The sequence below is a fragment of the Lissotriton vulgaris genome, chromosome 11, assembly GCF_964263255.1.
Source record: "Lissotriton vulgaris chromosome 11, aLisVul1.2, whole genome shotgun sequence".
In the NCBI taxonomy this organism is placed as follows: domain Eukaryota; kingdom Metazoa; phylum Chordata; class Amphibia; order Caudata; family Salamandridae; genus Lissotriton; species Lissotriton vulgaris.
The window spans coordinates 1,108,947,302-1,108,966,458 of NC_141699.1; the positions used below are offsets into that span (position 1 = coordinate 1,108,947,302).

Here is a 19,157-nt window from a genome sequence, read left to right on the forward strand (position 1 = left end):
TTCTTCTTTTAGCTATTTGGTACCTCCTAGCCTTTCTCTGATCACATGTAGTTGGCAGCTGGGCTTTGTAAATTCACAATGGGAGCTCAGGTGTGTCTCAATGAGTAATTTCTGGCTGGATGAGAAGTAGGTACTGGGAACAGCCACACACCTGAATAGGCTATGCCCTGGTTCTACACAAAGAGCTCCATACCACCTGTAGTGAGTCTGGAGCAAGGGCAGAAAGGGCAGGGATTCTGTGACTTCAAAGGCATGTCTTTGTAGTCGCCCCCGCTTGAAAGGCCCTGCTGGGTATAAGTATTGGACCTCAGACTCAGGTGGATACTCTGCCAGGAATAAGGACTGCTGTGCTGCTGAAAGGACTGCCACTCTCCTGCTTTGCAGTGTTGATCTACTGCCTCCTGCCCTCTTGCCTGGTTGAGAAGTACTGGTCCTGCATATTTTGACCCCAGAATTCAGAATGACAGAGTGGGCTAGTTGGCTGGCCTCCTGATCTGAAGCCTTAAGGATATAACAGGCTTCCAACCCCTGCACCTTGACTCAGTCATCTGTGAGTCGACCCTGCCAAATGGTGCTACTCCAGTCATGGACCCTTGGAAGTGGGCCTAGGGAGCTTGCTAGTGAAACCGATGAATCTTCTCTGCTCAGCGATGCATCCTTGAGCCGAACTGACGCATCTCCCAGGCTGAGCAGAACTACTACATCGCAGCTGCTGCGTGTATTGAACCCGTGGCAAAAAGACTTGCATCACCACCACCTCCTGCATCGAACATAGCATGTTATATTACATTCTATTCCATTGCGTTCTGTCACAATACGGTCGTTAAAACGACTGCGTTGCTAGAACGCAATACCTTTACATCGCAAGTCATTAGATCGACTTGCTGTAGGGGGCAGGCTGGATTTGGGAATAGCATAATTTACTATTCCAACTCCAGCCTGCGCAACAGTAGGGAAGGTGTTGGAATAGTAAATTATACTATTCCTTAGGTTAGAGCGCCCCCTACAGCAAGTCTATCTAATGACTTGTGATGTAAAGGCGATTTAAAGGCATCTCGTTATATCAATGCGGTTGTTGTAATGACCACGTTGTAAAAGGAACGCACTGTAATGGCTGTTTCCCCTGCATCTTGGAGTTAATGTATTGCCTTCGGAACCAGCGTCTCCAAACGCAGCTTCACCGCTCATCAATGCCAACGCATCGCCTCAGCTGTGCTTCGCAACCTTGACACCGGACTCCGCATCTTAAGCCCCATCGATGGGATCCTTGGTGCTGACACAACAGGACCTCACATTGCAGCCTCACCGCATCTCAAAACCAATGCATTGCCTTGGCTAGACAACACATCCTCGACGTGGATCCATGCAACTATCCGCAACCAGGATTTAAGATACTCCGTTCAGCTGGACTAACTGGGTCTCAGGGGCTGGCACGCACTCCATAGTGGTTGACCGGAACTTGTGACTTTGTCCTAGTCTGGAGCAACCAGATATCCCCAATAGCACTTTGTGCTTCTTAGCACTCTTTTTCACTATAAACTTTAAAAATCAACATCTAATTAGATTTTTTTCATTTGGGCCATATTTTATTTATTAAAATCGGAGCTATTTTTCTTACCTGGTGTAGAATCATTTTGTGTGGTGTTTTCACTGTTTTACCGTTTGAGGTGTTGCACAAATTCTTTAGACTCTGCCTCTAAGTTAAGTCTGACTGCTCTTTGCCAAGCTACCAGAGGGTGAGCATAGGTTAATTTAGAGTTTGCCTGCCCCTACCCTGAATAGTATTGTTGTTTCTGCTTGACCAGGGCTCATACACCAGTGCTAAAATATACTACACACACATTCCTGAGATGACCACAAAAGCACACAACCTTAGAGCCATGCTTACAACCCCACTTTAAGTTCAATTATTCAAGTCATTTAACATGTCATGAGTATTGTAATGTGTGAGGACAAAAAAAGTGTATGTCAGGAGAGAAGACTGTAGTTATTTAACTAATATTTAACTGGTGAATTTCAGTGGTTTTTTTTAGAAGTTAGTTATTTTCTCATTTGAAAACATAACCATTATGCTACCTTAACCTTTGTTTTTTTCAGTGAATGTCTGGGTTTTTATTAATATAACATAGGATCTTATTACCATACTTAACTATAGTGTCAATTTATCCTTTGGTTTGTTTCAGTGGGTTTGTGTTTAAAAAAAAATCTTATTTAACATTGAGTATCCAAACCCTAAATTGGGCCCTGTTTCCAACTGATCATTACAAAGTCTACAAATCCTCTCTTAATACCTTCGAACTTCATCTTATGATCTGAAAAGTAGAAGAGACCATACATTTTGCATAAATATTATTGTTTAACTCTGGGCCTGAATGCACTGTCTAGGTAAGCTTGTCTTAAAAACAATTGTTGCCCATTGTAGAGCAATACAGATTTTTTGGAAACACGTTTCACAAATTGAAACAATCACTATTATCCTTTAATAAATTAAATTATTCTTACCAAACTATTTGCTACAGAAAAAAATCAGTTTCCAAGAAAAAAAAATATTTGCCATTCAATACCCTAAATACACCCAAAGCTAATTCACTAACAGGTAAAATAGCAACATTTCAGATGTATCCACTGATTTTCAGTTTTTCATTTCCAAACACAAATTTTATTATTAGCATAGCACTAATAAATGTTGTAGAAAATGTGAGGTTCTTTTCTTCCTAAGCCCTTCTCTTTTTCTGCTTTCTAACATTTTTAAAGCATTAATTTACCTCTTCTTGGAACTGATATATTTGAGAAAGATTGAATTATAATGATGGAGGAGATATAACAAGGGTTCTAACAGAATGATTATTGAAATGTTTTGGATTTCACATTGTAAGATAACAAACTATTTGTCAGGGTTATCCACACTTTAAAAAAAAGGACTGCAAAAGTGCATCACCAAGTTATGAACTATCCATAATAATAGGAATGTGAAAACAATAAATGTTCTTTTTTTTGTAGAGTACAAAGAGGTGGAATCACACAATTTAGTCCCCGGAGATGTGGTTATATTAACTGGAAACAAGCTTTATTTGCCGTGTGATGCTGTTCTCATTAACGGGAGTTGCATTGTAGATGAAGGCATGCTTACAGGTATGAACACTTTTTATATTGTCTTCTGTGACACAGTTCATCATCAAAGTACTTTATTTTGGTCACGTGACCATAAAAGTGCAAATGCGATAAATGCATACAATATATAAATGTAGCAGCCATAATAAATGTGCAGCTCAATATTTAATAAATAACCAATTAGTCTTACACAATATCCTCTGATGTGGCAGTAAACTCAGAACAACATAAACCTCAGGAAATCCTAAAACTAGACGAAAGTTGCCCGATACCATTAGTTTTCTTTAGGTTTCTAGTCACTAGTTATTGCTGTCACATTTTCCCATCTTTCCTGCACCAATAAAAGGGGTTACAATGTGAGAATCAGCCTCTTGGCCTGCTAGTGCACCGGCTTGTGCCTAGGCTGTCCTGCCTTGTCTGGTGGGGTTATCCAGGAGCCTGTACAATGGGTTAATCAAGTAGAATCCCTGCTCTAAAATCAAAATAAACCTTTACAAATGGTTTCCACTGATTCACCTTTGGTCAATATGTTTTTGGGTTTATGACCAGTAAAGAAAGGTAAATCTACTGTTTATAAACAAGCATTGGAACAGCTAATAGGTCTGGGTTTTTTGTGCTAATGGATGCAGGATTGGCACATTAGAAGAAGACATTGGAGAGGGAGCCAGCTGACATGGAAAAAGAAGGCTACAATTGTAGGGTAGTCCCTCGTGTGATTACAAACACACATTGGAGTTAAGGTGGAAGGGTACACCAACAACCAGTGTCATGAAATGAGAGATGAATACTCCGCCGGGCTGAGTCAAGAGGAGATCTACAAAGTCTCAAGTCAATGGCTTACAGAGCTGGTCAAAGAAACTCAGGGTTGAAAGAGGTGGACTCAAGGCCCACTCTGTGCATGTTGTGAGAAAGAGCTCTGTTTGATAGCTGTGCTGTCAAAACCTAGACTTAAATATCAATTGAAAGCAATATACACGAGTAACTGGTTTCAAGTACATATACTTCCATAAGAGGTTAGTAGTCTGAATCTCAACTAGCCCACAGACCATTATATGAGTTAAGAAGAAACCTTTTGCAGTTGATCATGAGAAGTTTGTGGCAAAGATATGGGGGCATATTATAAAGGGTGGCAATAGAGAATTTTCGCCGCTTTAGCAGTCGTTTTCAGCCGCTAAGCGGCAATAATTCTATCGCCCTATTAGTAAGCTCTCGCTAACAGCAGTTAGCGACAGCTTTTAGGTGAATGCGAGCGGTTTGGTGCCCGCTTTGCATGTTAGCGATATTTATCGCTAATGACATGCAAAGTGGGCGTACCCAAACTATTAGCGACTGAAAACAGTCGCTAACATCGCTATCGCCTATTAGCAAGGCAGGCGTAGCGATGGAAATATTCGCGCAGCGCGAATATCTCCAAATGCTAACACCTGCCCAGACCAGTTCTTAGCCATGTTATCCAATGGGAGGTGGATAACATGGCTAAGAGCATTTCGTCGCTAATGCGTGAAGATCGCTGTATTCTCAGCGATATTCACGCATTTCGCCGCTATCGCCGGAAAATGTATCGCTTTGGAGATAAACGTTGCTAATAGCACGTTATCTCAGCGATATATTCCGGTGATGCTCAGCGATAAAAAAATCGCTGCTAATCCTATTTAGCGATAAATATCGCTACTTGTTGGTAATATGCCCCATGGTTTCTAAAAGGCAAAAATAAGGGCTAGATGTAGGTAATTCTATTTTACCACTTCTAAAATACCGAATTTTACCGATTCAGTATTTAAGAAGTGGTAAAATAGAAGGGGGCACATGTAGGTATTTCAGAATCGGTAAATACTGAATCTGTAGGATTCGGTATTTACCGATTCGGTAAATACAGAATTGGTATCCCCCATTGATTCCCATGGGCTTTGATGCCCATAGGAATCAATGGTGAATACCGAATCGGTATTTACCGATTCGGTAAATTCCGATTTTTGCAAGGGTGCAGGGGGTGTCACTTTGACACCCTCTGGCACCCCAATTCCGGACTTGTGTGCCATGTGGCACACAGACATGCCCTAAGGGCATGTCTGTGTGTCACATTGCACAGGTGTGCATGCATAGATGTGCATGCACACCTGGATTCGATATTTTACCACCCAATTGGATTGGGTGGTAAAATACCGAATCTGAAAGGCCTGCGGCACTCAAAGATGTGCTACCTACATGTGCTTTTACAGAATCGGTATTTTTACCGAGTCTGTATTTACCGATTCGGTAATTTTACCGAATCTGTAAATACAGATTCGGTAAAATACCGATTCAGTAAAGCATGCTCCTACATTAGAAAACCCTAATACCGGTGGGAAACGGCCGAAATCGGCCGATTCCGACCTGTATTAGGGCTCCTACATCGGGCCCTAAGTCTCTAAAATTCCAGCCATTGTTAACCAGAGTCCGGGATGCGTTTCATTTTGGTGCAGTGATTCTTGAAGGTAAATTGTTTAATTGGAAATATAGGAATGGGGAGGAGGCGACAACTAACAAAAAGTCACATTTTATAAGGGTGTCCACAGGTGGTCAGGCATGCCACACTGCATATGGTGTAGGCATGGTGAACTGATCCTGATGTTGGCAAATACATGGATCTGAAATAAATTAACTCTTTGCTCTGGCATCCTTGCAGCACAAATAAACAGTCAAGTAGAAGGTGGAATACATAAGCTATTTGTTGTGTCCTATGTAGAAAGACACCAGGAGCCAGGATGTACATTTAGGTCTTCTGTATTCAGTTTCAATTCAGGTTACATCTGTCTTGACTCCAGCCAGCCTAGTGTGGTACCAGCCCCACCAGGAGCAGCCTGCCTAGCTGCTCAGCCCATCTCTAACTGCCACATTCATCATGCTTTAAAAGTAAACACATGATACAACAAGCTACATTTGTAAATGTGAGGAAGGTGCCAGAAGAGCAGTGACTTGTCCTCGATGAGGCTGAAGCATCTCCCTGATTGTGCAGTATATAGGGAATAGTGTGCGGAAGACATTGTGAGGTAAGAGAGTTAACTATCTTAGGCAAACTTGATGAGGGAAAATGCGTGCAGAAACCCATGCACCACAGTCAGATAGCAGACGATCCTGGGATGCTGATTTTTGCCATTCCTAGTAGACACAACGATATGTGCTGTGTTTACAGTACCAGGCCGAGGCGTATGGATCAGGGGAGGCATCTCATTGAGCTTATGCTGACGCAACCAGCCCTGCAAGGGATGCAGGAAACAAGATTTATTTAGTCTGGGTAGAAGAGTTGTCTCCGAGTACAAAACAATTCAAGGATAAAGCGTTCTAGTATGTGTCCCTCCAACTACAGCGCAGACCACGGAACAACAATGTCTAACTATAAGAAATGTGTGTGGGGCATTTCCTGGTCTTAGTGAAACATATGTTCAAATCACCATCTCGGAAAGATGTTAACTTATAAAGGAAAACTAAAATGGAAAGGAAATGTATCCCTAATACAATGACCATTTTACCATTACCACCTCCTAAAATCACCCTATTACCATGGAATTACGAGTAGGGCGATTTGTTTCTAGTTGTAAAACCACACAGAATTCGCCATTCATTGGGGTTTTACCGCAAGCTCTGAGCTGGTGGCAAATGTATGCGAGGGCCTGCGGCTGCCAACTTTAGATCACCCTGCTCCATACTTTGGGGCATATTAGCAAGGGCACTATCACCGCTTTAGAGGTACTTTTTCACGCTAAAGCAGCGATAAAGCTAAAGCGCCCCATTAGCAAGCTGTCACTAACAGCAGTTAGCGACAGCTTTTTGGTGATAGCGACCGGTTTGGGGCCCACTTTGCATGTCAGCGATATTTATCACTAATGACATGCAAAGGGGGCGTACCCAACCTGTTAGCGACTGAAAGCAGTCGCTAACACAGCTATCGCCTATTAGCAAGTCACGCTAAGCGCGAACATTGCCAGAACCTAACGCCTGCTCAGACCATGACTTAACCTGTTTTCCAATGGGAGGTGGATAATCAGGTTAAGTCCTCATTAGCGTTAATGCCTGAATATCGCTGGATTTCCAGCGATATTCACACATTGAGCCGCTATCGCAGGATATTTGATTGCATTTAAAATAGACGTTGCTAATAGCATGTTATCTCTGCGATAATATCAGGTGGTAGGCAGCAATAAAAAAAATGCGCTAATCGCAATTAGCTATAAATATCGCTATTCGTTGCTAATATGCCCCTTTGTTCCTCTACTGCCTCCAAAGCCCAGTGGTCCTGACACTGGTAGGCTCTGCAGGTTTGAGCCCTGTCATTTTCATAATGAAACCATATTTCACAGACCCCGAAAATACTTTACATTTTTTGTAAAAAATAGCTTTTTCAAATGACTGCATTCTGTGCAATGAAAGTGCACCAATATGTAATTCTTCTCTGTCGCGTGCGGTCTCTGTCATTCTCATTTTATTCTCTTCTTCCTTCCTTCCTTACTTTCTCTTCAACTCTTTGTCTCATGTCGCTGCCCTTTTCCTTTCTTGCACTCGCCGTTGCTCTTTTTTTCTCTCCATTTCTCCTAGCACTTTCTGTTTTTCCCTCTATTTCCTTTCTCTTTATTTGTCTGTCTCTAGCTCTCTTTAACTCTTGCCTCAACAAATCTGTTCTGTCTCTTTTCACCCTTCTTAATCATTGGAATTTCTTAAGCAAGTGAAAGGGAGATGCCTTTGTGCCAGAGTGAACCTAAACGCAATTAGGCCGCATTTTAGAATAGTGAAGAACATTATTTGTGTTTAAAATGTCACTTCATTGACTCAGTCAAACATACTTTATTTCACATTATTTCAATGCATACAAAATACAAATATTAAAACAAGTTAAAAAACATTGCATCAATAATATATCTAAAAGGCATTTCACCATATAAGATAAAGCCATAATTTCATAACTTTGTCAATGTCGGATAAAACAATCCATTGAAAGGAAACAGGCATAAAGGTAGACGTCTTCCACTAATTCTTATTCAGTTTTAAGCAGTCCCTGCGGATCGCCTGGTTCAGTTGTAAGCATTGTCTTGACCACACAGAAAGCCATAACAACAGGGGAGCTTAATCACTTCCTCGAGATGAGGTAAAGCCAGTTCTGAATGTGGTAGGTCATTTCCACAAGACCGAGGAAGTGAGCGCAGTTTTTTACAAAATAGGGGGCATATTTACAAGGGCATATTTACCAGCACCCTATTTACAAGAGGGTGCTAACATGCCTAATCGCATGTTATCACCCTTTTTCCCAACGCCTCCCTTTGCATCTCTAATGAGATGCAAAGTGGGCATCACTGGGCGTACCCCGGATGGACTATCTTGCAAATATCGCTGATGTTCACATCGCAATATTTTAATATTTACAAGGCAGCCCACAGGATTTTAGCACACATTCGTTTTTTGTAGAACACCGCTGTTTACTCAATAAACTAACATCTACTAAAATGCAGACTTACCTATCCCTGACATTGGGGTGGATTATGCTGATACGACCCTATGGGTCGTATCAGCAAGGTTATTGCCGTTTTGCAGGGAACATCGCTGGAAAACCAGCGATGTTCCCTGCAAAACGGCGATTTCCCCGCTATCTCTGGATTTTGTATCGCCCTGGAGAAATGCATTGTTAATAACGTGTTACCAGGGCAAACAATTCTAGAGCTAGACAGCGATAAATAACAAAGCGCTAAGCGCGCTTTGCGTTTATTTATCGCCATCTTGTAGATATGCCCCAACATTCTACAATTCGGAGCGGAGCTGGGTCCACTCTTCCCCAGATTGCGGCCCCATAAGTGGCACTTGCTAGCATTTTCCTTGAATAAATGTGTAACGTTTCCGGAAGGGCTTATAGCTAAGTTTTTTAGAGAGGTAAGACAAAGACCTAATCCCATTTTCCAAAACGGTCTTTCTGTTTAGTGAAAAAATTAATTCTGGATAACTCGTATCAAATGTTACTCCTAGATAGGCGTATGACTCAGCCACCGTCAGTTTCCGATCCTTTATGTAATAGTTGAAAGGTTTCTTAGTGCGGGGAGCGGCTACTGATATATAGGATTTCGTGACATTAACACTTAGGTCCCGGCTAGCCACATAAGGCAGTAGCCCTAAATACGTTTCTGTAGTGCTTTTGGGTTTCTAGCCAGGAGCACTGAGTCATCCGCATAGAAGAGAATGGTTAAGGGTATAGGGGCCTATTCACAGAACTAACTTAAGACAAAATCCTAAACTTACTACTTTTGGTATTCACATAAGTTAGATTTTTGTGTTAAGTTTATCCTAAGACAGACTTAAGACAGACTTAAGTTAGGATTTTGTCTTAAGTCTGTCTTAAGACAAAGTTAAGACAAAATCCTAACTTCTGTGAATACCAAAAGTAGTAAGTTTAGGATTTTGTCTTAAGTTAGTTCTGTGAATCGGGCCCATGGATGACTCTATATAAGGAAAGTCCTTCATGGAGCTACCCACTCTTGAGAATGTGGGGGCATATTATCAAGCCTGTGCGCTAAAATTATCGCCGCTTTATCGGCCGAAAACGGCCGATAAAGCGGCGATTATGGGCTTGATAATATGCTCTGTGGAATTCCAATCGAAGCCCATGTTAGATGTCAGGACATCTAACATGTGCTTCGATTGGAATTCCATAGAGCATATTATCAAGCCCATTATCGCCGCTTTATCGGCCGATTTCGGCCGATAAAGCGGCGATAATTTTAGCGCACAGGCTTGATAATATGCCCCGTGGTTATTCTGCCAGAGGCATGTAAACAGAGCATAATGCAGAAGCATACTTTTTCCTTAAAGGGGAGAGTGTTCCAGTCACAAAGATGCCATTACCTGAAGCAGACAGCTCCATGCCCTGGAAGGTGTACAGTGGAGAAGATTATAAGAGGCACGTCCTGTTCTGTGGCACCAACCTCATCCAGAGCAAGGCATCTGCTTCCGGCCCCGCGAGAGCTGTGGTTCTGCAAACTGGTAAGTTTCCCAAATCAGCCTTGCCTTTGTCTGTGATAATAGTTCCGTTGAGTCTTTTCACAAAAGTGCAAATTGTGCAATACGGTTCAGAGGTCAAGAATGCATGCAGGAATGTCTCTGTCATGGTAGGTATATATCTGTTAACATACCTTCATGGCTGTTGAACTTGGAGCTGACTTGGAATTCCAGCTTTATTCATGGTTGGGGTACTTTATTCCTTATAATGCACAATGAATCTCTTCCTGAGTCTACAACAGAGATAATCATTATGTCTGTCCTATGAAAACAAAACAGGCGGAGGTTTAAAGCAGTTTAGTGAAGGGCATATTCCAATGTCTTTTTTATCATGTGCAAACTTTCTGGTATTTATTCCGTTGGCAATAACGCAAAAATATTGTAGTGGTACATAAAAGCAAGGTGACTTTACCTACATCTTTTTCTGTGCTTGAGTGAAAAGGGAATAGCGCAAACAATGTCTGTGCAGAACAGAAGGCAAACCTTACAAGCACCATTTCTGTTCGATTAAGTGTAAAAATACATTCTGTATGTTTCAATATATATTAAATAAAAGTTTATAATTTAAGGTAACATTCTGTTCTAATATTTTTTTCAAAAGTAGCAAAAATATAGTGAAATACGTTTGGCAAGTTTTTGGGCCTCATTTATGGGTTTTGTGCCTTAGGGTAACGCAGCAGGCCTTGCTGCTGCTCTGCCCTACGGCAAAAGAAAAGGGAAGGAATGCGCTGTATCTATCAGACACGGGGCATTCCTGTCCTTTTCCCTTGCGCCGTTTCACAATGGGCTGCAGTGCGCCAACGCAGGCCACCTTGCACCATGGTGCAAATAAGCCTCCATTGAGGGCATGAATATTTTTGTGCAGGAAGGGAAACCTTCCTGCACAAAATCAATCACAAGAGGGGTTTTCCTCCTTCTTTATTTGCTGCAAATTGCAGCACACATAGAAAGAGGAAAAAAGTGGAGCAATAAAGATATTTCTCCTCTTTGCGCCTCCCTTACGCCTCCCCTGGGGAGGCATACGTTTTTGGTCCTGCCTCAGAGTTACAATTTCTCGTAAATCTGGGGCAGTGTCAGAAAGTCATGGGTGTTGCTGGGATCGCCCCTAGCAACACCCATGGAACACTCCTTTCACATAGTTTTATGCCTGAAAGGGGCAGTATTAATAAGGACATGTAAGGCCACGTAACTTGGTTTTACATGGCCTTATAAATATGCCTTGGCACGTTCGGCAGCGGAAAAGTGCCGGTAGGGCCTCATAAATGAGGCCCTCTGTGTTTTTCATCTGAAATCAATATCATTTAGAAACAGTTGAAAACGAGTCAAATTTTTTTGTTAAAAAAACCTGCGGTAGCTTGGTATGGGTAGAAAGATGCAGAAGGGTTCAGTTTTTCTCTATTTAAGGAGTTCAAAAAATAAATATATTCTCTCTGCTTGGCATTGTAAGCTTTTAAAATAGAGCAGGAAAGCAACTTTACATTTTTAGTTGCTTTAAACAGCTGCTCCATGACTCGCGTGACCTGACCTGCCTTTCCCCTGGCCCTGGCAGCAGGCATTGTGATGTCAGAATCCACTGCAATACCCTTATAGTAGTGGAGATCTGACGTGTTTCCTTTATAATCAGCAACTTGTAGTGGCGGCTCGCATAGGGCGTGCTGCGGGGCGGTGAGGCGGGGTGGGGGAGAGGCAGGGTGGGGGGGTAGTAAACTTAGTCAGACGACGGAACGGAGGAAAGTAATTATTCCACTCCTCCGTTCCATCGTATGTCCAAGTTTACAACCCCCCCACCCTGCCTCTCCCTCACCTTGTCCCACCGCCCGCAGCACGCCTTCTGCAAGCCGCCACTGGCAACTTGGTGAGTCATAAGTCCCCCCTCAGATGAGATCATTACACCAAAAAAGACTAAGGACCTAATTCAGATCTCAGCGAACAGGTTACTCCATCACAATATTGATGGATAACCCAACCGCCGAAATATAAACCCCAAAGCATATAATGGGATTCATAATTTGTCAGATGGGATATCTATCACTCATTTGACGGAGTAACCTGTCCGCCGGGATTTAAATCAGGCCCTTAGTCAAAAGGTAAGCGTTTCTCCGGGACAAACCTGGTCCCTAAATCTTACAAGCACTGCCTTGTAGTCAGCCTTAACGTTTGACTTTGACGCGGTCTAGAGCAACCAGATACCCGTGGTTGGCATTTGGTGCATTTTGGTGCCAGAAAACTCTAAAACGACTCAAAATCATATCTTCGACTCCCCTCATCACATTTTTGTACTTTTAGTGTTTTTTCTACATATCAATTGTTTTGGTATTGGTAAATGATTTACACCTGTTTTCCTTTGAGTTGGGCCTGATTGCTCTGCTCGGCGTTCCTGGTGCGGCGAGCGAGGGTAGGTGGCCCAGCGAGGCTCCACCAACAAACAGGGCACCTATTTTGGAGGCGCCCATACAACTCCCCACCCCAGCTGAGACATCTCTTTGAACACAGGGAGGTCTTCAGACAGGCACTACAGCAATGTATGGATGGTAGTTAACATTGAGCAACACCATTCAGTGTAGATATACACACACATATCCCCCATTTTATATCACCTTTTCACAATATAGGTCCTGAAGAATTGCCACAGTATTTTTAACCAATAGGCAAGAAACATGTCGACCATAAGAGTTGAGAATATGGTCAACTGACCACCTATCCCTGAGGATATTGCCACTCCAAATTTTTGATAAGGTGGATTACCAGCCAGAATAAAATTTATTTGGAATACCCAACCTTTTTTAAAGCACTACCTGCACCCCACCATATCTAAACCATCTTGGCCAACACACCCCCACTTCATCATACGGCAAAGGAACAAAAGATCTCAGATAAAGAGCCCCTTCGGGGGTGCCCGTTGGGCATTGCAGCGCCGGCCCAACGAGGAGCAGGTCTAAATGATGAAGCATGACACCTAGCTTGCTGGGTGTCTGAAGACCCTAGTTCCGCCAAAGCAGGATCCCCACATCCCTCTTCCTCCAAGTGCTCTTAACAACAACACTGCCACCACCACTGACCAGTTGGTGTTTGGCCTGTAAGTCTAAACTTTCTAGACACAATTCCTAGAGGAACAGTATCTATTTCATTGTTCGCATGACCTAACAGGGCACTTTTACTGGACCTCTTTAAAAAGCCCCAGTGTCCCTCCTTCTTTGACAAAAATGCTCTGTGCCACAGCCACCCTGGACTGAGCTTATGTTGAAACTCAAGTACCCTAACTGGACCTGACACACAAGAGTAATATTATTAGTTGGAAATGCCTCACAACCACCCTAACTAATAATCCACTTTCCCACACCAGGATTCCTGGAATGATTGACTGACACTCATCACCAGATTTAAAGTTTGCAGGCATCCATTGGGGCAAGATTTTATTCACATACACAACACAGATCTAGTAGTTCTTACTGTGACATCTTAGGGAGACTACCAACACGTTTTAAGTTATCTCAGGTGAAATTTTGTTTACGCTGAAATAATCTTACATAGTTTTTGGCATTATACATGGCAAATATTATGTAAAATGCCTTCCGTAATGTGGATGGATTGTAGCTCCGCCCCCTCAACCTTACCCCTCACTTGTCATCCGGAGGCTGAGAGGGGTGATGTCTTTCATTCCTTCCTGGAAGCTGAGTCTGGTGGTGTCGGGTAGCTTCATGAGGGAGAGGGTTAGATGGGTGTCATCTGAGGGGGATACTATGCTGAGCCCATGCTGTCTGTCGATGGCAGGGAGGGGCCCATGTAGAAGTTGAAGAGCGTGGGGCTGATCGACGATCCTTAGGGTATTCCGCAGTTGATCTTTGTGAGTTTGCAGAGGAAAGGAGGGAGTCTGAGTCTTTGGGTTCGGCTAGTGCAGAAAGAGCGAATCCAGTCGAGGCAGTTCCCTGTATGAGGGCATCATGGAGTCTAGCAGTGAGACTGCGGTGGGAGATGGTGTCAAAGGCTGCAGAGAGGTCTAGTAGGATGAGGGACACCCATTGACCCTTGTCGAGGAGAGTGCGGATGCAATCTGTGGCCGCGAGGAGGGCAGTCTCGGTGCTGTTGTTGCTGCGGAATCCGGATTAGGAAGAGAAGCGGATTGAGTTGACTTTGATGAAGTTTGTGAGCTGGATGTTAATGATCTTTTCATTGACTTTGGTCGCGAAAGGGAGTAGTTTTTGAGGTCTGTAGGACCTCCAGAGGGCTTCTTGAGGAGGGGCTTGACAATCGTGATAAAATGAGTCAAAAGCAAAAACCTATCAAAAAGTGGCTAGAAAGAACCAATTAAAAGATATTTGATCCTTGTCAAAATTCTAGTAAGACAATAAAAGGACACTGTAAAAGACACCAAGTGACAATTAAGTATCACCAATCAGAAACGTGATACCCAAGAGGGTATCACGTTTCTGATTGGTGATTGGTGTAGGCAATATTGGATTTGCCGTAGTAATCTGAAATCCTTTTCCTATTACGTTTTTGCCACCAGGGCCGGCCCAAGGCATATGCAAACTGTGCACCTGCACAGGGCCGCCAAACCCGAGGGGCCGCCACGACGACCGACTGGCCACCGAGCCGAGGATCGGATTCGGATCTAGTATCACTGAGGCGGCCCCCTGGCAGGATTTGGCGGCCTCCGACCGGCGGGGCAATGGCTTGGCAGCGACGGCGCGCGTGAGCGCTCGAGTCTTGTTTACATAGTCTAGTCAGTTTGGTTTCACTTAAGTTGCCCAGCAGGCAGCAGCCAGCAGCTGGGTCCCAGGGCCGTCAATCTTACCCTATGACGACGTGACGGCCCTGGGACAGCCCCCGCGCGCTGTGCGCAGTGCGCAATTTAGCCACGACGTCACGCTCGGCCCTGCGGCGCCTCACTGTGGGAGAGTGCGTCACTGTGAGCGGTGCGTCGACTCCGAGCTCGTCACAGAGAACAAGAATTAAAAATCTTATCAAAATTAAGCGACTCCTCATCCTGTCGTCTGATCATCGTCGTCGATAGAGACACTAGAACACCTGAGTGCCCTCCTCCGACAAGTCTCTTCCCCCCCGAGAGTCCGACTAATGCCGGTGAGACTGAGACTGTGTGCTCACAAAATATATTTATAAATTAATCATGACTTGTAATAATCGCCTGGCCTGCCTGTCTTTCCAGTTGAGCTGCTAATGAATATGATTTATCATAAGTATTGAGTGTGTAATAACATGATGCGCAGCGTAGTCGTCAATAGTACTGAATAATGGTATATTGTTTTTTGTCTCTGCGCCAGTGCGCCACATTATGTTCACGACACGAGACACGCATGTGTAACTATGTGAGGTGGTCGTGCCTGCCTGCTTTTGAGAAGAGAGAGTAAGACTGTTCTGTGTCATGACTCATGTCATGTGTCACCCCAATGGTTGGTTCTGTAAGCCAACCCTAAACAGTTCATTTCCGATTGTGTTGTCAGTTGTTTTCTTAATTGGGCTCACGTCGTGGCTGAGTCCGGAAAGGCTTCCAGGTGAGTGAGATCAGCGGGTGTAGAAGAACTGCTCCTGGCTGGCGGGGGGTGGCATGCGCTGTGTGGGAGTAGGTGTGTTCGGTCACTCAGTGCGCAAACGTCTTTAGCATTCATTGCTAGTCACAGAATGCGTCACTGACTAAAGCCCCACACAGGCCCCAACCACGGCAAACAAAGGGTGCAGATCCTAAACCAAACTGCTCAGAATTCCAAACCAAAATCATAAAAAAGCGGTCCTAATTATTGGCCTTGTCAAGTAGATTAATAAAAAAAAAAAAAACACGACTAGGCCTCGTTGCTCTTCGCATGATTACACCTCAGTAATTACGGCAGCCCCGTCCGGACCCCCTCTTCCGGGGGCCCCCACCTACGCTCCCTGCACAGGGCCACCATGAGCCTAGAGCTGGCCCTGTTGCCACGCATTAAGATACTTAATTGTCACTTGGTGTCTTTTACAGTGTCCTTTTATTGTCTTACTAGAATTTTGACGTAAGGGTCAAATATCTTTTACTTGGTTCTTTCTAGCCACTTGTTGGTAGGTTTTTGCTTTTGACTCATTTTATCACGATTGTGATATATGTTTTTGAGCAATGTTGATGTACTTCATTTGTGCAATGTAATTGGTTTTGATTATGTGTATTATGATGTTCTAGCCCTGAAGAAGTCTATGGTCTATACTACCAAGACGAAAAACGTGTTGGCGGCTAGATTGTTTTAAGAAGAACAACACCGTAACAAAGGAAGACATGAAGACCATCCCTTTTTCTAGATTCATTTGAAGAACTTTATTGCATCTTGTGCTTAGCTCAGGATATATCTTACTTTTTTAATTATATGTGCTTTTGTTTTGTATTACCCATTTGGTTGATGGTGGATGGCCATCACCTTATCCTTGGAGCTTAACAGATTGTGACTTCAGATTTTTTCACAACCCAGCGCAACTATCACTCTGCCATCCCTTGCATATTGTATCGTTCTTGTCGATGGTCTGTGCTTTTGGGGTTTTGGGGTTTCTCCATACTTTCTTGAGATGTCTACAGGTGTGTCTGGATTCTCGGAGATCTGTGGTGAACTAGGTGGCTTTCATGGCCTGCTGTCTGACGGAGCTATGGAGGGGGCTGAGCTTGTCTGCTCAGTTGGTGATTTATCTGTGTAGTTTGTTGCCTGCAGAGTTGACGTTGGTCATGGTGGGATGTGGATCATGGTTGAGGGTGGAGTTGAGGTGCTCCTTGGTGATCTTGCTCCAATTCCTTCGCGGAGGATGTGGTGTCGGTTTGTGAGCTGTGTTTTTTTCAAAGGAGAAGTGTACTCAGTGGTGGTCCGTCCAGGGGCTTTGCGTGGTGTGGATAAAGTGGATGTTGTTTCCTCCTGATAAGATGGGGTCAAGGGTGTGTCCTGCCTTGTGGGTAGGGGGGGGTGGTGATGAGCTGTTTTAGTCTGATGTTGGTGAGGTTGTCCAGGAGGGCAGTGGAGTTGAGGTCACTGAGGTTGTTGAGGTGGAAGTTCAGATCTCCGAGCAGTATCAAGTCCATGGAGGCAGTGGCGTGGGGAGTGATGAGGCTAGTGATGGTTGTGGTGAACATGGTTCATGGTCCGGGGGGTCTGTAGGTGAGGATGCAGCGTAGGGTAGTTCTGGAAATGTCTGGAAATTGAGGTATTCCAAAAGGAACGAGGAGTCATTCGTGCTGGAAGTAATGAGTAGGAGGAAGTTCTTGTGCACGATGGTGGAGTCCTCCTCCTTGGTGAGTGCGGTGGTCCTTCCTCTGGATCTTGTATCCATTGGAGATGGCTGCAGGGATGTTGGGGGTGGAGGTGGAGTTTGTCCAGGTTTCTTTGAGGAAGGCGATGTCTAGCGAAAGGGTGTCAAGGTGGTCGTAGATCTCTATTGCACGTCTGTGCAGAAAGCGTACATAATGGAGGATGCACCTAAGGGGTTCGGTGTGCTGGCGTCTGGAGTGTGGGCAGTGGCCATGGCAGCTCAGAGGTTGGTGAAGGTTTGGCAGCAGTGTCTCCAGGAAAAAGGCCATGGGTGGTGTCTGGCATCAAAAGCTGGCAGTTGTTATATTTTTCTGAGGTTGAGTGTATGGTGGGCAGCTGAGTCGTAGCGGTGGGGAGCCGGGGAACCAGGGCCCCAGGTGCTGGTCACTGATGGGCTTGCCTTTGGCGTGCCCTTGGCTCGCCAGTGGCGCAGCCACGCAGTGGCTGCTATTAAGAAGGGGACAGTGGGGCAGAACAGCTGGGAGGTAAAAACCGGAAGGGGGAGGGGCTGCGGGGGCAGCAGCAGATTAGTTAATCTGAGATCCTTATGTCAACTGCTTTGTTATCACAAGCCCATTATATGCCGTGAACTGGTGCTTTGTTTTTCCATATGGTTCTTTTATATTTTTGAATGAGCAAAGGACACTGTTGAAATATAGGTTGCTTGTCATCGCACATTTCACTTCTACCAATAGACATTTGTGTGCCAGCCATAAATATAGGGGCAGATTTACTGCACCGTGCAACACTTTTTATGACACAGTGGTGGTGTAAACAATGCGTCACGTAGTGGCCCATTTACAATGTGACTCATCTAGGGAGATATATATATATATACATATATTCACTGAAAAAAACATTGGTTTCACCCATGTTATAGTTAGCTGGACATTTCTCCCATACAAAACCATTGAAATTCCCTCGTTATAGTTAGTTCAGCTAACTATAACTTGCACGCCCCAATGCACTGCTGATGACGTCACATACTACACACTCATGACATGGTCAGTGACTTCACTCATGACATCACTGATGACATCTCACTTTATTGTCTAATTTTTATATTATAACTTTCCTTGTGTTCTTCTACTAAATTTTGTGTATGCAGTTGCTTGTTATCTATTCTGTAAATCCTTCAATATCTTGGGTTTTTCATTAATGTTCCTTCTTAATTCAAAAGTCTTTCTTCTATTCCTAACTCAATGTGTTCTTTTCCCTTAAGACCTTGCTTATCACAAATTTTATCGATTCTTCTTTTAAGTTAGAGAAAATACATCGACTGACTACATTCAATATTTTCTATAATGTCAGGTAAGTTTACTTACTCACTAACTTGTCAAACAACGATCTTTAACTCTCACAGAAATATTTGCACTTTCTCTTGTCTAAGGAGCAATTCAAAACGGGTCTCAACTCCGAAACGTCCTCGGTGAAGTGCGCACTCGTTAGTGAGCGCGCGCCTCACCAAGGATTCCCCACAACTCTGTGGTAAATTACTAGATCGCTACTGCGTCTTTCACCCGCGGCCCGTGGAGGGAGTTACGGTGGGACACGCAGGGTGGGCGGGGGAGGGGCTGGGTGGGGGGGTGATAAACAACGGAATCTGGCTGATTGCACGTAAATAAACAATTACATTAATAAAACTTATTTCGTGCCATATTATCAGCAAAACGCAATATCAACAAAAGACAACACATTATCTCCGCTTTTCACAGCAGGAAAGTGCCGATAAAGTGGCGATAATCCTTCTCGTTTTGTTGA

General features: G+C 43.9%; 1 protein-coding gene across 1 annotated transcript in view; it reads left to right on the forward strand.

Moving 5' to 3' along the window:
- Positions 1-19,157, forward strand: part of LOC147684254 (putative cation-transporting ATPase 13A4) — a 356,830-nt gene that overhangs the window by 100,621 nt on the left and 237,052 nt on the right. Inside the window, exons 9-10 of the mRNA XM_086944652.1 lie at positions 3,001-3,132; positions 9,940-10,110. Of these exons, the coding sequence (XP_086800778.1) occupies positions 3,001-3,132; positions 9,940-10,110 (303 nt within the window). The remainder of the gene's footprint in view (positions 1-3,000; positions 3,133-9,939; positions 10,111-19,157) is intronic.